At 35.6% G+C, this 24,945-nt stretch overlaps 1 protein-coding gene across 4 annotated transcripts in view; it reads right to left on the bottom strand.

Moving 5' to 3' along the window:
* Dlc1 (DLC1 Rho GTPase activating protein) overlaps window positions 1-24,945 on the bottom strand; it is a 387,704-nt gene that overhangs the window by 281,608 nt on the left and 81,151 nt on the right. For all 4 annotated transcript variants that reach the window (XM_076853769.1, XM_076853768.1, XM_076853767.1 and 1 more), the window contains exons 3-4: window positions 7,503-7,652; window positions 31-171 (exon numbers count right to left, since the gene is read on the bottom strand). In XM_076853769.1, the coding sequence (XP_076709884.1) occupies window positions 31-171; window positions 7,503-7,652 (291 nt within the window). The remainder of the gene's footprint in view (window positions 1-30; window positions 172-7,502; window positions 7,653-24,945) is intronic.

Here is a 24,945-nt window from a genome sequence, read left to right as displayed (position 1 = left end):
GTTGAGACTGACTTCTCATCTACAACTTACCATTGCCTTGGGTTTGGTTCCAGAAATGGTCAGTGGGGTGGAAGATGGTAGACCAGTGGACTCAGTGTTAGAAGGCAAATTTACTTGTGTCTGATTTACTGAAGTAGTATCTGTTCCACTTTCAGATCCCGATTCCAGATCCTATTAAAAACAAATGCATTCATATGAATGACGTGTGACTAATCCCTCTGTGCTCATTTCCCTGTCACCAGCCCCTTTCCACTTCCTTCTGTCAACACACACTTAAGGGTCGCTAACACTGACATGTCATTCAAAATCATATGATTTCGTAATAACAATCATACTCTTCTGGGTGTCTGAAACTACTTGAGAGAGAGGTATCATACTACCTGAGTAATTTAACAACTTAATGCAAATTGGAAGGGGTAGGTGGGAGAGCTAGCTAGGGCATAGCAGTAAGAGTTAGGAAGTAGAAGACCATAGATACCCTTCCTCACTGTGTGACTTTGAGTAACTCAATTAACACTCCCACACTACAGGAGGGCATGAATTATGTTTTGTCATGTATGATTCAATGATCCTGTTTGAAAGTGGGTATGCTAATGATATGCACTCGAGAATTTTATGAGGATTAAGCAAGATACATACAAAGTGCATGTAACTGTGCGTGATCATTTTCATTAAATGTTAACCATTACTAGAAACATTATTAATATCATATGTCTTCTTAATAACTACTTCTAAGACACCCATTGAATGATGCAAACATTTGGTAACCTCTGCAAAGGCTGTGCATTTAATTTATCAAATGCTGTCTTATAGGTGATCTGACTGTAAAGAGGAAAGATGAGAACAGGAGAAACTGGAGAGGAGAGCAAAGGCACATGTCACCCCACGCTTTCAACCTGAGAAAAAAATGAGTTAAATATTTCTGCATCTACTCTTTTTACATCTCAGCCTCACCATGATCTAATGGTCAAATATCTTCCCTGAACCTCAACTTTCTGACTATGTTTTACCATTCTTTGGTTTCTTAGGATGCTCTGGTAGTACTGCCTGTTTTCAGTTCTTCTAGTAGATCAATCTGGTGTCTGTGACAGGGACTATGCTCTTTCTTTGAAGCAGCTGTTAACTATTTAAAGCCAAAATAGTTTCCTTCCTTTAACATCTGCAATATATTTTTGTTAACATCTTATTGTTCACCATACCTGATTTATATTTACCATCTATCAATAAATCTGTTGGTTTTTTGTGCTACCTACCTACCTATCTACAGATCCATTCCTCCATCTTTTAATCTTTGACAATTAGAAGGCATTCATCACAAAATCGGGAGCCTTGCCTGATGTGTACACTGATACATCTTCAGGTCTTAGTGCCTGACACATAGAACATGGTCATGTAATATTGTTTTGTAAAAGAACAACTGCATGGATAATACAAACCTTTCCTTTCTTCGTCTTCACAATGTAAGTATTTTTTTTGCTATAAAATTATAAATCATAAATAGAATTGAAACTCAGTTTTCTTCAGTTGTAATGGTATAAAAGACATATACTTATAAAGACAAAGAGTAATAAATGATGAAGAGTATACTGCATTCTTTAATAATGTGTTTGTGTATAAAGTACATGACTGTAACCAAATTTCCGATGTTTGGAGTGACTTCAGATCAGGCCATCTATTTTATTTGCATATTAATTTTTCTGCATAGAGAAAGCAAGAAACATTTTATTCTAGATAAAATATGATTCATTTAAATTTCAAGCATCAAATAAGTAGTCGGTAATAGCAGGTAATTTTTGAATATTATCTAATGCATACTCATAAATAGCAGGTAATTTATAATCCATTTATGTTTGACCTTTTGTAGATCAAAAATTGGTTGCAATTAATTTTGCCCTCCTGTTGATGATTTGGTTAGATAATTAACAGGGTAATCCTGCAACTTTCTGACCATGCAAGGGTTCTGAGGTGAAATAATATATTTGAATAAAAGACTACCCTCTCTTGTGTTTTTGCCTTTTACAGACCTTACCTCACCGCCCATATCTTCCTCCGTGGTCATCACCCCTGTGTGGGAGGTTCTATTATCATCACTTGAGAGATGATGAAGCCATGACCTGGGGTGAGTCACTCCACTCAAGTCACGCTTTCTCACAGAGCTGGCATTGAAACTCAGGCCTTTCTGACCTCAGGGTTCAACCTGGTAAACTAACTCCATCTGTTCTATTGAGGTCCTAAACAACTAAGTAACTGATGTAATAATGTGCAGTTTGGCAGAAATCTTTATCATTTTCTCTTCTTTCCTCTGTTCACTATGAAAAATATCATACAAGTTCTCTCCAGATCTTTCACATTCCTTCTCTCCTTTGTCCACTGCTTCTGTACCCAAACCCAGTGGTGAATAAGATCCAAATTATCATTATACTAACACCTAATAATTTACTTGCAATTCAACTTTGCTTTGTGTAATTCCTCTTTTATACCATCCTCCTACAAGGCTCTAGTAATGACTCTTACTCTATTCCTTCAACTATACCTGGCTATAGAAGTATAAAAATCTCAGGAGTTCTTGTTGTGCTAGGTAATCAGTGTGATATGTGCTAGAGATGCATACACAGTTCAATTTTGGTGCAAAAGACTGAGAATCTAGTGATCCACTGGATATATAGAGATAGAGATCATAAAAAGCTGTCTCATTGGTGACCCTCATCATGAAGAAGGTGACATAAGCCATGCTAATTCCCAGGGAGGACATTCAAAGTCAGACAGTCAGGAGAACTGAGTCTAGAACCTGGATATGAGATTTAAGGGACAAATGGGGAAAGAGGAGCCATTGGCATATATAGAAAGTAAGTGTCATGGAGGTAGAGAAGAAAAAACAGGGAGGAGCCAGAAGCCAAAGAAGTAGTGATAATTAAAGGGAAGAGAGTGCTGGATAGTGTCACTGTAATAGCTAAAGACTGTGCTGTTCCTACCGAATTTGTCAGTTAGGAGATGAAGGGTGGATAAATGATGGAGCCATAGACAGGAATTAAATCAAGGAGGAGATACTGAGATGAAAGCTTGGCTCATACCCAAAAAGAGTGAGATAGGGCAATGCTTGAGTAAAGATTTTTGCTTTTGTTTTTAAATTTCTACATTGAAAAACAGCAATGATCTCACTTACCACCCATGTCTATTTTCCTGGTGTACTAACATGGTAGTCTTTTTTTTTTAATTTGTTATAATCAGGTGTATATGACAGCAGAATGCATTTTGATTCATTATACACAAATGGAACACAACTTTTCATTTCTCTAGTTGTACATGATATAGCATCACACTATATGTGCAGTCATATATGTACTTAGGGTAATGATGTCCATTTCATTCCACCATCTTTCCTGCCCCCATGCTACCTTTGGTATTTCGGGATTGGCTTACTTTGCTTAGCATCATATTTTCCAACTCCATTTATTTACCTGCAAATGCGGTAATTTTATTCCCTTTTGATGCTAAGTAATATTCCATTGTGTATATGTACCACAGTTTCTTTATCCATTCATCTATTGAAGGGCATCTAGGTTGCTTCCATAGTTTAGCTATTGTGAATTGAGCTGCTATAGACATTGATGTGGCTGTGTCACTATAGTATGCTGATTTTAAGACCTTTGGGTAAAGATGGAGGAATGGGATAGCTGGGTCAAATAGTGTTCCATCCCAGGTTTTGTAAGGAATCTCTATAATGCTTTCAAGAGTGGTTATACTAATTTGCAGTGCCACCAGCAATGTATGAGTGTTCCTTTTCACCCACATCCTTGCCAACACTTATTATAACATGGCAGTCTTAAAGAAAGGATTTATTTAATTAGTACATACATGACAGAGAAAATACAGCATGTATATATGCTTAAGAAAAGGATAAGAACTGATAGGAAGAGGGCACTGGAATTTGAACCTATAACAAAGAATTGGTGGAGCTAAGCTAGAAGACAGTAAGGAACGGAAGTAAGGACACAACTGTAAGATCAGAATTAGATGATAGGAACAACATATCTTTGGTTGACAAAGGAAGAAATAAAGTAGAATCACCTACAGCCATAAGTAGTTATGACGCTGGAAATTCTGTCATTTGCTTCCATTTATGTGACAAGATAAATAAATGCAAGAATTGGGTAGGGGTTTGGGGATTATTAAATGTTTGAATAGCTACCTTGGATGATCCAGGGATACTGAAAAATACTGCAGAGCAATGTCAGAGGTACTTTAAAGGTAGAAAAATGGCTACAGCTTACATATTTCCTAAACTACCTCCAAGGTATGGATGAAATATCTCAAGAAATTGTCAATATCCCTTTGATTACACATTGTCCCCCTATTAGTAACTCAAAACTCAGAATATTTTATTATTAAGAAAAAAGGACCCTATCAGACCAGGGGATTATGGTTCAGGAAATGATGTTTATCCCATTGTCAATGAAAAATTTGCATCTTGGAAAGGTTTATAGTATAGCAGGATGAACATGGCTTTTCTGATATGGAAGTAATCTCACCAGTTGGGTAAATTAATTACCACTTCCCACTGTGTGGCCTTGGGTAAGTTACTTATCCTTTCTGAAACTCAGGTTTTGCATTTTAGGATTGTCAAGAGGATCAATGAATTAACATATATAAAGATTAATGTTTACTAAACACTACTATCTGTCACTTATCCCAAGAGATTAGCTATCTTTAGCCATCTTGAGATACTGACATTAGTAAATGCTTGGATAATGTTGGGTTTGGGATTGCAAAAGAGAAAACCAGATTTCGAGCTCTGGAGTATCTATCAAGGTATCACCAACTTGTGTGGATCTAGTTAGGCAGACTCTTTAAATCTTTATCTCAATCTTTATTTTAATATTTGTTTCATGTTAAAATCATTTGATTCCAGCCTATATTATTCTTCATATTCTTTATTATATGTAGAATTAACTTTGGCATTTTTCCGTAAATATTCTCAAACTGGGGCTGGGGAAGAATCATGGTTTCACTGTATGTCTTATTCTTCTTGCTAAACTATAAATTCACGGTGGAGTGGGTGGGTGGGGTTGAGGCAGTGTCTCCTCTCAATCTGGGACAATGTTCCTTGGTGAATGATTAAGGTCATAATCATGCCATTATAATCCTCTTATTCCATGGCACAATTATCAAAAGGAATGGAAAGTGCTTGTGGGAAAAAATTTGATGATGAGAGAATGTTAAAATTAACTTTAAATACCAAGGAACATAAATATAGACCCTGGGGTGACCTAGAAAATCATAAAGACCAAAAAAGAGTTTTGAGGCATGAGGAACTGGTCTTGTTCATCTTTAGCCCTCTGCCTGATGTGGGTACAGGGCAAAGGGGCAAGAATTCACCATTACCAAATATGTATTCTGTGCCATATCTATGCAAAACATATCACATACATTCTTTCATTTGCTTCTCCCAATGAGACATCCATGAAGAAACGACTCTCATTTTTTATATGAAATTAAATAATTTGAGAAATTAAATAATTCTTTTATGTTCCCAGATAGTCAGTTATAAAACTGGAATTTGAACCAGATCTGTAGCCACCAAAGTTCACAATGTTTCTACTATGGTATTTTAAACATTCTGACTATAAAATGAGAGCTAAGAAATGAATCTCTAGTTACAGAAGCAATTGTTGTGGTAATTTTCCACAAGCTAAACTGTGTAATATAAAATCCAATTTACAAATTTGAATGGAAGCAGAAAATATAGGTGTAGACCAATTCTAAGATCATAACATATTAACTCCTATTTTTGTTTGTCCTTATGTAGCTAGTAAAGGTTTGGTTGCTTTTTGAGATAGTGACAACAGTATGGAATTGTATTCAGCAGAAATCTGGAGCTGAATCTTTCTCCTAAATACATGGAGATTGAGGGAAGTTGAATATAAAGAGAAAGAGAGATTTGAAAGATAGATGAGATTAACAATTCACACTAGAACATTTTTCGAGAAAACATAGCTCACAGCTAAATTAATGGTAAAAAGGTATTAAGTATTACCTCCTATTAAAAACATAAGCTTATTCTTGTCTTTGAAGTTGTTTATGCAAATGAGCATGAAGTTTCTATAATTCTTCATATGCAAATAAAATTAAATAGTCCCTCCTTGTTGACCTTCAGGAAAAACTTTGTATTTCTTCCATTGGAGCCAATTCTACTTGGTAAAACTATATTATGTGCACCACACTAGGGTGGTACAGGGGAGAACGTAACCGATTCTGACTAGGAAGGCATTTTATTTCTACTGGATTTTATAAGTATTTAGTTTCATATTTACTGAATTTTAATTAGATTTTATTGTTACTACTACTACTTTTATCATTTTGGATTAAGATATCAGATTTTCACGATCAGTTAGAGAAAGCAGCATGGTGTAGTGGTTCATTAACACAGCTCTGGACAGAGACTGGCAGCATCTGTATGCCAGCTCTGGAACATGCAGTTACTCCCTTCTCTATGACTTTTACTTATCTGAATTTTACAAAGAATGAATGTGTTAACCTTAGATGCACTGATATATTAGCGTTAGCTTTTATTTTAATCTGTTTTTTTTTTTTTACTTCAAAATCAATGATAGAACTATACAAAGCAATGGTAGAACTATACAAAGGAATTGAGGACAGAATATTTATATTTTAGAAATAGGTGCTCAAATTTTCTATGTGATTTTCCGCCACTTTGATCTCAGTTCATTCTTGACTTGATGTGCTTATTATTGCATAATAGAAGTTAGAAATTGAAAATGGATTCATGGCTTAATTATAAATTCCACCATCATATTTAGTAGTTTTGCATTTAATACGCAAAGTCATTTAATATAAAGCTAATATTAAGTATGTAAAATGTATAGTTAATCCTGAAATCTATCTCTTTCAAAATTTGTTCAGAATGTCAGAATCTCTCAGAGGAGTGTTTGTCATATAATATTAATGCACAGTAGAATATAATTCTGACCTCTGTTCTCTTTGTTATATTTCACTGAATGAATTTTAGAGTGCTCTCAAGTTAATCTCATTTAAATTATTTATTATAGTATACTGGGTTAATTCAATCACCATCTACCCATCCATGCAGCAAAATAGTTATTAAACATTTTCTTCATGCAATGTACATTTGCAGGTCACTGGAAATAATTTACCAAACAGTACTTGCTAATGGAGTTTACATCACACCAGAGATGACTGTCAGTTAAGGTAACAGCTACAACAAAGAGGATTTAATCACTAGGAAACATAAAATCCCAGGGTGACCTTTCTTCCTGTTCAATGTTAAATATTTTCTTTTGTATCATTCATTTCTCTATGAATTCTCTGCGTTAAGCACAGAAATACTTGAGTTGTCTTTATGGGACTCTATTTCATATATATGAGAAGATGCTATTAGCAAAGATGTTTCACTGGTAACAGGAACTGTGTGCAGTAAAGAGACACACCGTTTGCAGAGGAGAAGTGGGAAGGGGGAAGCTTACAGGAACATGCCGCCGCAGGTTTGTTGGTGTGCTGGATGGAGAGGAGCTGGTGCTGAGAGCATTCTCAATGTCCTGGTCAAGTTGGTCCAGTTTCATAATTAGCAGCACCATGGAGTCCAGTCGCGCCTTATCTCGATCTTCTCTCATTTCCTGAGGAACAGAACATGTTGTTACTGAACTTGAAAGGCCATTTCTTGGAAAGAATAAAAAGTTCCCTGTTCTTCAATGTGACAAAAAGGACACTGGATAATAGGCAGTGTTCTACTTAAGGAGGAAGGGAAGTTCTATTCTGCATCATCAATGGGCTCTTCATGGGGAGGATACTGATCTAGTGCCAAGAAAGAATTTTACATGAATATTAAAGATATGAAAAAAAGTGTAATAACAATGATGCTGACACATGTTTCCCCATTGCCAGTTAATTAGTCTTCAGAAAAGATATATTCGTTTTCTTTTTTTGCACAGTACAAATTGATTATTTAAAGCTACTATTCATTTTTTTTTGTGTGTGTGGCTAGACAGTTAAGAATGTATGTGAGAGAATATTTTTAACAGAGTATTTCTGAATTTACAAAAAACTAGATTGAAGCAAGGAAAGTGTTTGGTTTGTTCAGCAGGCAATTTTTCTGAATGGAGCATTTACTTACTACTACTTCAAACTAAGTCATATGTCACTGCCATATATATATATATATATATATATATATATAATCTCAATATTACAGAACATTGTTATGTCAAAGGAGGAGTAGTATTTATAGTGCTTATAACTTAAAAGAAAGTCATATACATGATGTGATATATATATATATATATAATTGATTTCTTATTCTGAGTACTCTGGGATACAGACTTATAATTCTGGAAATGTGCTGGTCTATTGGAGCAGCTAAAGCTTCTCACAGACCTTGTAGGTTTACTTGGAAATGGTTCTTTACTACTCCTTCAAAACAAGTTAGTTAGTATCAGGAGTCTTCCAACTTCTTCGCAGTGTTCTGGGGATCAGGCTTGGGTAGAAAGAAGGAAAAAGACCATGGAAAACAAAGGTAGGTTCTTTGGAAGCAAAATCTATTGAGAGACTAGTGGAGCGAGGGCCAGCCCATTTGAGATAAATCATCATTTGGAGTTGCCAACCTCCCATCTGTCCAAGATATTTATTTGGTGATACCAGCTTTGAAAGGACCACAAGTGGCCAACTTCAAAGGGGAAATAATCATGATGTGATCCTTAGGGCATGTCTACACAGGGTAGCAGGTTGGGGCTTTGTTTCCCTGATGACATTAGTCATGAGAGGAATGTGATGACTGCCTGAATCAGACCTTCTATTGTGCTTTTGGCATTTCTTCTAATCCTTTCAAATTCCCCATTGGGAGGCACTCCCAAATAACAGGGTAATTTCACGGATTAATCTAATTCTACAGGAATCTCTATGCCTTAAACAACCAGAGCAGATTGCTAATCTTACAGAGGCATTATTTTTCAGAGGTAAAGTAATTAGTTTATAAGATTAAGTTGGTCAGAGAATTAATTACTTAAGCTAATATTAGGTAAATTTTTTTTTTTAAAAAAAGAACTTGAACTTGGTTTAACAGATTAACACATATTGAAAGAATTACTCCTGTTTCCACAAAGACAGATTGCTTTAGAGAATAAATTAAGAACTTTATGCCATGAGCCAATTCCTTCAGAATACTAACAATTATTATGGTTTCAGTTTCTTCCCATTGTCCTTGCTGACTAAGCTCTGACAGAGAATCATGAACTTTGGTTATCATAAAGTTTTACTGTGCTTAAAAGTATATATGGTATTTGCAAACAAATCTGAAACTTTATGTAACATCTCTCAACACAATAGAACATTATTATATCAAAGGAGGGTTATTTATAGTGCTTATAACCTAAAAGAAAGTCCCAGAAAAATTAGAGATTATTCCATTTAACACCCTTGTAAGCACTGCCCCCAAATGGAAGTCTGGCTGGATAGTAATGAAGTCCCCTTAATGACTCTTCCAATGTTTTTGGTTATATAATTTCTTTCTCTATTCAAGTAGTTGTCTTTGACAAGATGATTTTCTTTGCATCTTCTTATCCACATATGGTTTTTGTGTAATTGTCTTTTATTTGTCAGTTACGTCCTCAAGGACAAAGATTAAGTTTTTTCTACCTGGCAGACAATTTAGAATTAAATCATACACTGCACACACAAATCATTTTCAGGACAAATACCAATGAAATCAGTAGAAGCCTGTCATAACACCTCCCAAGCCTTAGAAAATATATCCTGATATTTTTCCAGCTACTAAGTTAATGTTGGACCCAGCAGTATACCCTGAAGCTATCTTGGGCTTATCAGCAGCAGTCTCAGAACGCATTTGTCTTTGAATTAACTGGATACCGAGTTTATGCTTTAAAAATATTTTCAAATCCATTGGATGAGCATTAAATGCTTTCAATGATTTGCCAAAAGGCTAAAACCAAACAGTCTTGCTCTATGATACAGAATTGTGGTGTTTTTGTTCTGGGGATTGAACCCAGAGCCTGGTGCATGCAAGGCAAGCCCTCTACCAACTGAGCTATATCCCCAGCCCCTCTATGATACAATGTTAGAGAAATAGCCCTGTTTCTTTTCCCTTTCTTTCAGGGATACCTCAGGGTTCACCATTTATATTCAGCCTGGGGTGTCAAGTATTTCTCCTGTTGCACATTTATAAAACCTTGCAAGATGGACCAGCTACAGATCTGATGCTTCAGCTAAAAATCATTAGGCCTTATTTTGAAATCATAAGTATTACTACTTCTAAAGTTCTAACTGTTCATATATCCACATCTAAACTCTGGAAATTATTTTGTTCTTCCTTTAATTTACAACAGCAAATATAGCAGAAGGCAAGAAATAATCAAAATCAGAGCGGAAATCAACGAAATTGAAACAAAAGAAACTATTGAAAAAATTGACAAAACCAAAAGTTGGTTCTTGGAAAAAATAAATAAGATCGACAGACCCTTAGCCATGCTAACAAAGAGAAGAAGAGAGAGAACTCAAATTACTAACATACGAGATGAAAAAGGAAATATCACAACAGATGCTACAGAAATACAGAAGACAATTAGAAATTATTTTGAAACCCTATATTCCAATAAAATAGAAGATAGTGAAGACATCGATAAATTTCTTAAGTCATATGATTTGCCCAGACTGAATCAGGAGGATACACACAATTTGAACAGACCAATATCAATGGATGAAATAGAAGAAGCAATCAAAGGACTACCAACCAAGAAAAGCCCAGGACCGGATGGATATACAGCAGAGTTTTGCAAAACCTTTAAAGAAGAATTAAAACCAATACTTTTCAAGTTATTTCAGGAAATAGAAAAAGAGGGAGCCCTTCCAAATTCATTCCATGAGGCCAACATCACCCTGATTCCGAAACCAGACAAGACACCTCAAAGAAAGAAAACTACAGACCAATATCTCTAATGAACTTAGATGCAAAAATCCTCGATAAAATTCTGGTGAACCGGATACAAAAACACATCAAAAAAATTGTGCACCATGATCAAGTAGGATTCATCCCTGGGATGCAAGGATGGTTCAATATATGGAAATCAATAAATGTTATTCACCACATCAATAGACTTAAAGATAAGAACCATATGATCATCTCGATAGATGCAGAAAAAGCATTCGACAAAATACAGCATCCCTTTATGTTCAGAATACTAGAAAAACTAGGGATAACAGGAACTTACCTCAACATTGTAAAAGCTATATATGCTAAGCCTCAGGCTAACATCATTCTGAATGGAGAAAAATTGAAGGCATTCCCTCTAAAATCTGGAACAAGACAGGGATGCCCTCTATCACCACTTCTAGGCAATATAGTCCTTGAAACACTGGCCAGAGCAATTAGACAGACGAAAGAAATTAAAGGCATAAAAATAGGAAAAAAAGAACTTAAAATATCACTATTTGCGGATGATATGATTCTATACCTAGAAGACACAAAAGGGTCTACAAAGAAACTACTAGAATTAATAAATGAATTCAGCAAAGTGGCAGGACATAAAATCAACACGCATAAATCAAAGGCATTCCTGTATATCAGCGACAAAACTTCTGAAATGGAAATGAGGAAAAACACCCCATTCACAATATCCTCAAAAAAAAAAAAAAAAAAAAAAAAAAACTTGGGAATCAACCTAACAAAAGAGGTGAAAGACTTATACAATGAAAACAACAAAACCCTAAAGAGAGAAATAGAAGAAGATCTTAGAAGATGGAAAAATATACCCTGTTCATGGATAGGCAGAACTAACATCATCAAAATGGCGATATTACCAAAAGTTCTCTATAGGTTCAATGCAATGCCAATCAAAATCCCAATCACATTTCTTGTAGAAATAGATAAAGTAATCATGAAATTCATATGGAAAAATAAAAGACCCAAAATAGCAAAAGCAACTCTAAGCAGGAAATGTGAATCAGGCGGTATAGCAATACCAGATTTCAAATTATACTACAGAGCAATAGTAACAAAAACAACATGGTATTGGTACCAAAACAGGCGGGTGAACCAATGGTACAGAATAGAGGACACAGAGACCAATCCACAAAGTTACAACTATCTTATATTTGATAAAGGGGCTAAAAGCATGCAATGAAAAAAGGATAGCATCTTCAACAAATGGTGCTGGGAAAACTGGAAATCCATATGCAACAAAATGAAACTGAATCCCTTTCTCTCGCCATGCAAAAAGTTAACTCAAAATGGATCAAGGAGCTTGATATCAAATCAGAGACTCTGTGTCTGATAGAAGAAAAAGTTGGCTCCGATCTACAGACTGTGGGGTCGGGCTCCAAATTTCTTAATAGGACACCCATAGCACAAGAGTTAATAACAAGAATAAACAAATGGGACTTACTTAAACTAAAAAGTTTTTTCTCAGCAAGAGAAACAATAAGAGAGGTAAATAGGGAGCCTACATCCTGGGAACAAATTTTTACTCCTCACACTTCAGAGAGAGCCCTAATATCCAGAGTATACAAAGAACTCAAAAAATTAAACAATAAGATAACAAATAACCCAATCAACAAATGGGCCAAGGACCTGAACAGACATTTCTCAGAGGAGGACATACAATCAATCAACAAGTACCTGAAAAAATGCTCACCATCTCTAGCAGTCAGAGAAATGCAAATCAAAACCACCCTAAGATACCATCTCACTCCAGTAAGATTGGCAGCCATTATGAAGTCAAACAACAACAAGTGCTGGCGAGGATGTGGGGAAAAGGGTACACTTGTACATTGCTGGTGGGACTGCAAATTGGTGCGGCCAATTTGGAAAGCAGTATGGAGATTTCTTGGAAAGCTGGGAATGGAACCACCATTTGACCCAGCTATTCCCCTTCTTGGACTATTCCCTAAAGACCTTAAAAGAGCATGCTATAGGGATACTGCTACAACAGTGTTCATAGCAGCACAATTCACAATTGCTAGACTGTGGAACCAACCCAGATGCCCTTCAATAAATGAATGGATAAAAAAATGTGGCATTTATACACAATGGAGTATTACTCTGCACTAAAAAATGACAAAATCATGGCACTTGCAGGGAAATGGATGGCACTAGAGCAGATTATGCTAAGTGAAGCTAGCCAATCCCTAAAAAATAAATGCCAAATGTCTTCTTTTATATAAGGAGAGCAACTAAGAACAGAATAGAGAGGAAGAGCATGAGAAGAAGATCACCACTAAACAGGGATGAGACGGGGGAGGGAAAGAGAGAGAGAAGGGAAATTGCATGGTAAAGGAAGGAGACCCTCATTGTTATACAAAATTACATATAAGAGGAAGTGAGGGGAAAGGGGAAAAAAAAGAGAGAGAAATGAATTACAGTAGATGGGGTAAGGAGAGAAGATGGGAAGGGAGGGGAGGGGAGGGGAGGGGGGATAGTAGAGGATAGGAAAGGCAGCAGAATACAACATACACTAGTATGTCAGTAGGTAAAAAAGTGGATGTGTAACTGATGTGAATCTGCAATATGTATATAGGGTAAAAATGGGAGTTCATAATCCGCTTGAATCAAATGTATGAAATATGATATGTCAAGAACTTTGTAATGTTTTGAACAACTAATAAAAAAACTTAAAAAAAAGAAATAAACCAACAAAATTTAGCAACATAAAAAAAAATAAACTCTGGAAATTAGCTCACACCTGAAAACAGAGAGTGTATTTGCAGATTTTGGCTATGTTGACTTCTTCAATGGAGATTTAATTTCATTCTGTTACAACAGTCCATGAAGAGAATGTTTAATAAGTGAAATTACCTATCCATGAAATCAGTATTGATTCCAAATCAAGGCCAAGGTGTTAATTCTCTTCCCTCCCATATTTCCTTTCTTCTTTACTTTTATTACAGCTGTTCTGGGTAAATCAGCATTATTATTATTATCATCATCATCATCATTGGTTTTGAACGAAGGAGCGCCCTCTCACTGAGTTATATCTCCAGCCCTTTTAAAATTTTTTATTTTGAGACATAGTCTGTCTCATTTGCTTATAGGCAAAACATTACTAATGGGATTAAATATCCATCATTGAACAAGACAGATAAGACCCCTGTTTTCCTGAATAATATCACCAACTACGGGAATATAGACAATGAACATTAAAAAATTCACATATAAATGCCTTCAAATGGGAACAAGTGTATGAAAAAATAGGGTAATGATATATAAGTAACTGTAGGAGGTGTGCCCTACTTTATACAGGATGGTCAGAAAAGAGCTTTCTGCAGAAGAGAGAGTCGAGGTGGGGGATGAGGTGGAAGAGATGATGGAGGTACATGGAGATAGGGAGGGAGGGAGGGAGAGAAGGAGGAGAAGAGAAGGAAAGAGGGGATGAGGAGGAGGAGAACTGGGAAATTGTTGTTGCAGGTGGAGTAAGGAGTGATACAATGATAACAAGTGGGAATGAATGAATTTGGTCAATAAGAAGATCAGAAAAAAGGCTAGGGATGTGAAGGAGGACACATGGGAGGAAGAAGGAGGGAATGCTCCTGCAAAGTGAGGCTGGAGCCAAATGGGAGCCAGAGCATAGTCTGCTTTGGAGTTCATGGTTAAGTGGGTAAACGACACTCTTTGTGCAATGGAGACCACTAGCAGCATGTGAGAAAATTATTGAGTTATTGTTTTCTCAATACACACTGGCAATGAAAGATATTTTTGTAATGTTTTAAAAAATTCATTATGATTTACATTATATTTATAATTTTGAATAAGTCAACACATATTTAAGTTTTCCCATATCTTTCTTAGATACCCCATCCAACAGCTAAGAAATACAGGAGTTCCGAATTGCTGTTACCAGCTCCAGGGTCCTGATTTTGCCGATGAGGAAACTGAACTCTAGGGACACTGTAAGTCCAAGTCGATCCTGCATTGGTAAATCTGAGCCCAGAGCCTGGCTCTCTCACACTCTGCCCTGGTCTCTCCAACATTCCATTTTGTTTTCCTTCCATACATAACATTTTAAATTAATGCCCTCGTGGGTATTATGTGTACTCTTCTCAACTCTTGCAGTCTGTTTTTTGTTTCTTCAAAAACATTGTTTTTGAAGAGCTCCAATGACTGAAACAAACAATTGGAAACAAACAAACAAACAAACAAAAAAACCTTTGAAGTGCTCTTGTCCAGTTCTTTAAATTTTTATTTAACAATTTTTAAAGATCTGTTGTATGTTTGTACTATGTGCTGTATTTACTGTTGACTGGGAAGCAACCTATTTTATATAAGTGCAGTTATAATTTTTAAAATTGTAAAAAGTAAAATCTTGTCTTACTCTGAGTTCCCGTTTTTTTTTTTTTTTCTTCCTCCAGAACTAGACAGAATAAGTGGTGTCTGTTCCCAAAACAGCATTTCAAATATATGAAGAACTACATTGGGCTCATCTTTTTCCTTTTTAGGGGAAACATCCTCAGTTCCTTATTTGTGGGGTGGGTGGTGCTGAGGATGGAACCCTGGACCTTCACATGATAGGCACACACTTTACCACTGAGCTACATGCTCAGGCCATAGTTCATTTCATCATTTCTCACATGACACGTTTTCAAATTTTTATTAGTTCTGTTTATTCTTCTCTGAACATGACAGAATTCTGTCAATTATCTAATTCATGGTTGGTGCCTGGAATGAAATACATGACTCTGTGTGTTCTCTGGCCAGGGTGGAAGAAAGAGGGGCTGCCCCTGTTCTGTGTACCCTCTTTCACTCAGCCTAAGGATCTAGTGCCTGTTTAGAACACAAACAGGCTATTCTTAATGGGATAGCCAGAGTCTGCTTTTTTAATGAGGAAAAAACATTTAGTTAACTGTGAGCTGAACTTAGTCAACGGTGTGATATATGTCTTCTTTTCCCAGTACGTGCCTGTGTAGTGCTAAGACAGAAACTTCCTGTTGCCTTGAGACTGCAACCAGCTGTTGTCAAAGTGTAGATAATATATATAACTGCAGGGGAAGAAATAGCCAGTTATACCTCTTTTAGACACAGGTCAGTAGAGACCAGGCAAGTTAGGATAGAAACTTCTGTTCACAGCCACAGAAATGGGAGGTTATATGATATGTCAAAATACATTCTACTGTCATGTATGACTAAAAAGAACAAATTTAAAAATAATTTTTGAAAAGAAACTTCTATTCAATTTGACTCCTTGTCCAAAACTTAGTCTGGCTAAGCCATGTGGTGAGCATCTGGAAATCTAAATGATGCTCCTAATTTACTTGGAAGAGCTATTTAGCACTGGGCAGTGCTGTTTCTTTAACTGTCATGCTATCTGGGGGAGATAAATCGGGTTTTTAGGGGGTCTTTCTTTCTAAGTATCTCTGAACTGGTAAGACATAGACAGGAGCCTCCACTCTCCTTCTTTCTTTCCCTTTGGGGAAGACAATCCCAACACTGTTCTCCAGTGCTCTTAACTGAACAGAAGAAATCACAGCACACACACAAGGTGGTGGGCAGGAGGTGCAGGTTACCAGACATTTTACAGACTGGCGAAATGTGAAGTCTAGAGAAAAGAGCGTGTCCACTGGACACACACACAGGCTCTGTTCTCCTAATGCCAAGCATGTGGAAGAGAACAAAAAATTCAGTAAAATACCCAGTGCTTCCAACAGTGTTAGCTGAGCAAATAACAGTGTTGCCTGAATGCCCTGCTTGTGAGTGAGCTGTGGCATCACATAGATAGCTGGGCCAGGAATAGAACTTAGACTTCCTGATTCTTAATTCAAGGTTCTGGCCCCAGCACTGTCTTCAATTCCATATGCATCTTCCTGGCTATTCTGGGCTGCGAATACTCCTTCCTCACCCATAAAAGAAAGGGACCCTTTTAGCAAAAGACTTGGATCAGTTTCATCCTGAATTATTTGATCTGCAGCCAGCTGGACAAGTATGAAATCTCCTATTAGTGTTATATATTTCATTTGACAATAAATTCCTCTTTCTACACTTTCCTTTCTTAAAATAATATCCTGCTTAAAGAACTACAAAGCTATTTTTTTTTTCTTTCAGGAGCAATGGAGATATTCATCTAAATTAACTGTCAGAAGCTAAAGATAATATAATTATCCTATGTTAGAATTTTGGGGGAAGTTAAACATGACCGCCTAAATTTTTATTCTGCTGTGTTTCAATATGAATTTCTGTAGACTAGGAGAAAATAAAACAAACCAACAACTATCTTCTATTTGCCAGATATCGTCTGTTTGACCCCAAATTCTTTATGTAGTACTTTTAATTAATAATAATGTGTCAATATCATTATAATATTAGATGGTAGAGATGGGTGAATGATATTGTTATTTAAAGTTGCTACAAGGAATCTTTTAACTGACATGTAATTATTAACTAAGGATCATGGCTTCAGAGTTAGGGTTTATATTTACTCTATATTAATCTGCTTCCATTTACAAGGCCTGATGAAAAATTTTTTTTTTTTTGGCTTTTTAAAAAAATTCCAATTAGGCTTCAAATGGCATGTTTCTTAGCTGGAACTTTAGTAAATTGCCTCCCCCGTTTTCTAAATAATTGTCCCAGTTTCAAAGGACAATTATGCAGCTGGTCCTTAGGAGTGTGCAGAGGGCAGGTGTCACCTGGGGAGAACTGATGGTCAGCGATTCCTCTGTATCCAAGAGAAGTCTGCAGGTGACTTTCTCTATGCACTTCAGAGTCCCATTTTTGAGACTGGCATATAATTTCTGTCAATAATTTGGTAAGTATTCTGAGGTAGATCTTCAATTTATGTGCTGAAGCTGGAGATTGGCATGCAGGGTCACTAAATATAGCGTACAGCATAAGGTACGCCTTTCTGAGCTGATTGTTCTATGCGGTCATGTTTACATGGTATCTAAATCCTGGCAGTTTTTGTTCTTTCAAACAATTCTCAAATGGTTTGTTGCTTGGCCACAGGTTTTTTAAAAAACAGGTTCTGTCCTGAATTGAAAACTTAAGGAACATTTCTGTTTTGCATTAAATTTCTACTGTTTTCAGGATGATTATGATGATCTTTGCTGTGATCAATAAAGACAGACATAGCTAAAATTTTATTCTTTTCCTTTGAAAACATCACCTAATTTTTAAAAAGTTCTCTGAGACCTGACTGTTGTTGACTTTTCTAGTTGTATCTCTCATCACCCTCCTTGATTCTTAAATGTCAATCATCCTGAATCTAACCACTATATCTTCCTTAATATTTTTAAAGTTTAAATGTATTTTCATTTGTGTATGTGTGTGTGTATGTAATACATATAAGTGGAAATATGGCATGTTTTTAACATACTTTAACTATAAAATTATAAAAAAAGACCATCTGCTAGCTAATGTAATCTCATGTAAACAATACTGTATTTTAGGAAATGCTGTGCTACAGGTATATAGCTTCTTTTGGCTTCTCAAATATGTCATATTCTCTATTTTCCCACAAAGATTTTCAGATTTAGCAAGTGAAATTAGGGAATGTCCAGTTATAATTAAATTTCAGGGAAGTAAAAAAGAAATATTTGTATAAGTTTTTCCTAATGTTACAAGGGATAATATTGCACTGGGCATAGTGATACAAAGACATTTCATTGTCTGAAGGTAAAATGTGACTAGACATCCTGTATTTTATCTGGCATCTTCATTTTTGATCCACACAGTGGTGCTGCTTAGACTTAAGCACTTCTCCCTGCCTGGAGGGACTGATGAAAACATCTTCATGTGAATGTCACTGCCACGGACAGCTCTTTCACATGGTTGTTTCCTTGAATGAATGCCCAGTAATTGCCCTTTTAGTCATACAACTCCAGTGAATGGAAATTTTATTTTTTTCAGTGCTTTATTTTGTGTTATAATCCTAGAAAAATCTTCAAGTTACCATTTTTGGGTTTTCTTTAGAAACCAAATGAAAAAATGCATGAGACTATTCTTATAATCTTTTTTTTTTTTTTTTTTTAGGATTGTGTCCTGCCTCTTATAATCTTTTAAGAATTTCAAATTTACTTGCATTTTAATACTTTGTATTAGATATTCTATGAATGAGTAACTTAAAAGTAAATCTTTTTTTTTTCCATTATATGTTTTTTCACTGAAGACTTTCCCAAAGATACAAACTTGGTTAATGGGAAAATTAGTGTATGAAGGTTCAATTAATCTCTTCTTCTTGTTGCCCAAGAATTCATTAACACTTTTAGGCCTAGAAGGTGCATCCTTCAACTCTACAGGTGGATTCAAAATGATGTGTTTTTCATACAAATCAAATTGCATTTGGACCTGGGTGCGATGGCACACCCCACAATCTTCCTCATATGAACCCAGAGGCTCAGGAGGCTGAGTCAGGAGGATTACAAGTTCAAAGCCAACCTCAGCAACTTAGTGAGGCTGTAAGCAATTTAACAAGACCCTGTCTCTGATTTAAAAAAAAAAAAAATAAAGAAGGATAGGAATGTGGCTCAGTGGTTAAGCACTCTGCATTCAATCCCTGGTACCCCCCCCCCCCCCACCCAAATACATTTGGATATCTGAAATGAATAGATGTAGATTAAAAACAGATACTTAGTCACATCTAGGTGGCACCTTCTTATTGTCATTAATCTATGTATTAAACAGCCAAACCAATCTGGTTAATGTTTCTTGCTTCTTCCTTCCCTCTCTCTATCCCTTTCTCTTTTCTTTCTACCAGTCTGTCAACAATTGTGCTCTCAGGAGTCCTCAAATATTAGTGTGCATCAGAATCATCAGGCAGCTGCTGATTCAGTAGGTGGCGGATGGAAATGGAACATCTGCATTTTTAACAAGGTCTCAGGTAATGCTGATGTTACTGGGGGCTTCATAGTGAGAATCTCTAATCCACACAGGAGACCAGCAGTAGTCAATACTGGTGAATGATTGGCATCCTTGTATAGCTTTGAACACTTCCACATGCTAACCTCCATTGACAACTTTCTGATATAGTGGGGGTGGGTGAGGTCAAGCTACCATTTTTAAAAGATTCATGGATTTATTCATAGCATATCTGGGGTTGGTAAGCTCTGTAAAAGATTACAGAGAAAACCCTTTTACAGTTTCTGACAAAAATTGAGACAACAGGAATCAGATTCTCATCAGAGGAATTCTACAATAAGAAATTTGTTAATACCCAGAGTAACAGATTAAAGGGAAAAATACAATTCACCAAGTAAGTGTTAAACAGGGTGTTTATAACACCCAAAATCTACTTTAAACCACCTGCTAGTGGTTAAAAACAGAAATAATAATTAATAACTCTCTTAAGTAACAAGGACTTAGATGGCAATGTTCTTAACCTGATTAAGTGTCCAGCACTTAGAGCAAACATTGAGGATAATGGTGAATGGAGCACTGGAAATATTTCTATAACATTAGGAAAAAGTAAAAAGTCTGCTATCACATATTCTAGTTAACTTCAGGTCCTGGTCAGTGCAATAAAATCAATAGTGACAACAAGATGTAGATGATTATATCACAAGGGAAGAGATTTGTACCTTGAAAAAATTCCAGAGAACAATCTGACAATCTGATAGTCTGTTAGAACAAATAAAATAATTTGGCTCAACACAGACAAACCCAAGAACAGTGTTGGCCACTGTTATTCATCATTTAAAATGTGGAATAGAATAAAAACTAAATCACAATAGCAACCAAGGTTATAAGAATGTGTAAAGGTAACTGATCAAGAAATGAGCCAGATTGTTACATGAAAACCAAAGTGACATCAAAGGATGTAAAAGAAGAAAGAAAAAATGGAAAGGGAATTTTTCTTTTCGTAGAGGACAGTTTCAACATACTTTTATAACTAATTTATTATGTATTCCGTCTGTTTCCCCACTAGGATGTCAGCCCCACCAGGACTGCAGTCATGACCTGTTTTGTTCACTGATATAACCCGAGAATCCGGAGCAAATAGTTGGGAAGTAATCATCACACAAGAATGATTGTTGAATGAGTGAATAAAGTATTAATTCTAGGAATTAATTTATGATTTCTTCAAAGGAGTCCAAACCCCAAACCCTATGGGTTTTGTGTGTTTTTTAAAATTTGAATTTGCAAAGTTCATTCTTAAAAAACAAAAAAGAAAGACAGGAAAACATGCAATCCAGCAAGAACACTCTATGGTATTTATCCAAATGAGTTGAGAACTTAATCCAAACAAAACAACAACCCTAAACCTGCACATGCATGTTTATAATAGTTTTATTCATACTCAGACTAACCAAGATGTTCCTCAACAAGTAAACAGATAACTGCAGCACATCTAGACAATGAAATATTATTCATCACTAAAAAAGAAATGTACTAGCAAACCATAAAAGACACCAATGGAACTCAAACTATATTACTAGTTGAAAAAGTCACTCTCAAAAGGTCATAGATGATAAGATTCCAGCAATACCAAATTCTAGAAAGGCAAACTATGTAGATAGTAAAAAGATAGTGGTTATCAGGAGTTAATGGTGAGGAAGGAATGGGTAGGCACAGAGCAGAGGATTTTTAGGGTAGTGAAACTATTCTGTTTGATACTATAGTAACAGATGTATATCATCAAATATTTGTCAAAACATATACAATAAACACCAGGAGGGAATCCTCATGTGAACTCTGTACTTTGAGTGATACTGAGCTCAGTGTCACTGGTTATAACCAAAGCACCTCTCTGGAGCAGGACACTGGTTGCAGGCGGAGGGTAGAGGAAATCTTTGTAATTTCTGATCAATTTTTATGGGAACTTAAAACTTCTCTAAAAAGCCTATTGAAAACAAAATTAATATAATAAAAGCAAGCGACCTCCAAATCTTCTTATTATGGACAACTTTGTGTGTATAAATACAAATATAATAGAGAAATATAATGAACTCTGATTTGTATATCAGTCTAAAATTACCAATATATAGTCAACTTTATTTAACTTTTTTTAAATTTTCAAACGTTATTTTAAGAAAATGCCAGATACTGTATTATTTCTCCCACAAATGATGAAGTATGCCTTGGTTTTAAAACCCATCTGCAAATGGAAATGTCTGAACTTTTAAAAATATCTGAACTTTCATTATGTATAGTGGCACACACCTGTAATTCCAGTGGCTCTGCAGGCTGAGGCAGGAGGATTGTGAGTTCAAAGCCAGCCTCAGCAACTTAGTAAGGCCCTAAGAAATTTAGCAAGACCCTGTCTTTAAATAAAATATAAAAAGTGCTGGGGATGTGGCACAATCCTTAAGTGCCCCTGGGTTCATTCCCCAATACAAAAAAAAAAAAAAATCTGAACTTTCTTTGAGACAATATACTGTATAAAATATTCATAAAGGGAAAAATTGATAAAAGTTCAAAGACAATTATAGACTGGAAGAAAATATTTAGAGCATAAGTAACAGCAATTAAAGAAATTATAAATAGACATAAATAATCAAAATGGTCAAGACAAAGAGGTTCTTCATAGAAGAATTTCTAATGATTTAAAGCCCTAGGACCTCATTGATAATATAAAAAAATGCCTATTAAATAAAGAAAGAGAATCATGATTTTTCATCTGACAGATTGTCAAAAATGAAAAAGAAACAAAACAGAACAAAACAAAACAAAAACCAAAAACCAAATCTTGACCACACTCAAAGTTGACAGTATTTTGAAAATAATTTTTTTTTTCCTCTTTGGAGGTTATTTTGAAAATATCTATTAAAATTAAAGTAAGGCATATTCTTCAACCTAGTAATTCTAATTTTAGATACCTGTCCTAAAAAATTACTTATGCACAAACAGAAATAGTAGGCCCAATAGTATTCACTGAAACATTTTTCTTCCAGTGACCAAAGAACAGGAAATAACTCAAGCGGCTATCAACAGAAAACTGTTTAACTTAATAAACTATAGTACTATTTTTCCTTGACTAGTAGATAGTAGTTGCATGAAATAGGTGTACTTGCACTGACAGAGCCAAGAGTAAATTATATAGAGCTTCATTGTGAGTTAGAAAAGTGCCTCTTGTGGTGGATGTCATCCTGTGCCCAGGTTCACTGCTAACAGAGCAAAGCGCAGGTCACCCATCAGCCCCTACTCAGGGCTTCACTCTGGTTTCCTTGTACAGGGCAGAGTCTGATCAACAGAACTTGGGATTCTGTTGAGAATCTGCTATTTCTAAGGAAAGCACTCCAACTGGGTCTATTCAGGGGAGAAAGAGGTGAAGGATCACACTACCGCATGCACTATAGTACCAAACACGCACACATGTGAGAGCACAGACACAGACACCTTTGCCCAAAGCAAAATTCTTTATGTGTAAATATAAATAGGTACAAAAATTATCTGGAAGAACACTTATCCTTGGAGCTAGAACATGGAATTTGGAGAGGAACAAGGAAATCTACTCATTTTTCTTAATAATGTGGAATTCCTAACAAGTGTGTGTTGGGAAACTAGATCAGTTGTTGTTGTTATTACTATTATTACATAAAGTGAATGTTCATTAAAAACAACAGTGAAACTACAATTGTAAAAGCATGAAACAGGGATTTGAAATTTTATTCCTGAACTGTGCAAAACACTTGATGATACTTTGTTTTAAGACATAGGAAATAAGAAAACTAGGAAGGAAACAGGCTCCATCTTTAGGTTAAACCATAATAATTTGTCAATTTCTTACTGTTTTTGTCCTACAAAGTGGTTCTATCTTATAAATGGAATGGAAAATATAGATTAATATGCACAATTTCAGGCCACACGAATAACTAGTTTCTACACAGGGAGCTCCATGTGGTGGAAAGACCACCATATTCTTTTTATAGGAAGAAGGTCTTTCACAACAATTCGAGTTCTTGGATGTATTCTGTAAAATTTTTATAGTTATCCAATGGGTCTTTCTAGTATAGACTGATAATTATATTTCTGGTTAAAAAGTGCAGTGATTTAGCATCATCATTAACTAATCTTTTGCTTACTAACCATGAAAACTCATCTTTTAAAACTTCTAAAAATCACTGGCAATTAAAATGTTAGGATATATATCATTTGCCTTTAACATAATTGTTTCTTTCCTTGATCTATTTTGATGATAACAAATCTAAAAAGAAAAAAAACTTTTGGATCAGACAGAAGGGAGTGAAAAAAGAGGAGGGGGTATGGAGGTAGGAAGGATAGTAGAATGAATTGGACATTATGACCCTATGTGCATATATGATTATATGATCTGTAGAACTCTACATCATGTATTCCATATATGTATGATCTGTCAAAATGCATTCTACTGTCATGTATAAATAATTAGAACAAATAAAAAATTAAAAAATATAAAGAAATAACTAGTCAGTATTGGTGCCTTACTTATTAAGTTTTTCATGCACATATTGTCTCCTAATCAGTTTTTAAAGTCCACGGTGAGAAGGGACAGGGCCTCACGCATCTCTGAACCTCTGAGGTACCCAGCAGAGTTCAATGTACAGAGAAGGATCAAATAGTTTTAATTAGTTTACAATGAATGTTCTAAATCCCAATCTGTAATAAGCATCTAGAAATATGTTCCTACAGAGAGAAAGTTCCTACAGAGAGAAAGAATAAATAACTACTACATAGAGACTTTCTTTTTTAATGGAAGAGAACTTCTCAGATGTACTGATTAGAAAGTGTGTTGGCAGTAGAGTGGTTCATTGTTTGTGTCCTCACAGGACTTTGTTAAAACTCTAAAACGTCTTTGTGGTATAATATTTCTGAGGAAAAAAGGACATTTGAATAATAGCCTTTTGCTTCCAAAATATTGAGGTTACTCATCCTCCAATTCCCTGAGATCATTAAGACCTGTTTGTTTGCCTGCCTTTTGTGCATAGGGGAACCACACAATGGGTTCTTCTTTCCCAATATGGTAATAATGTTTGCCCACCATTCAGGCCAGGGAGTCTCTTTCC

Source organism: Callospermophilus lateralis, chromosome 4, assembly GCF_048772815.1.
Source record: "Callospermophilus lateralis isolate mCalLat2 chromosome 4, mCalLat2.hap1, whole genome shotgun sequence".
Lineage (NCBI taxonomy): Eukaryota > Metazoa > Chordata > Mammalia > Rodentia > Sciuridae > Callospermophilus > Callospermophilus lateralis.
Note: the sequence above shows the minus strand (reverse complement) of the source record. Positions and strands in the feature narration are given on the sequence as shown.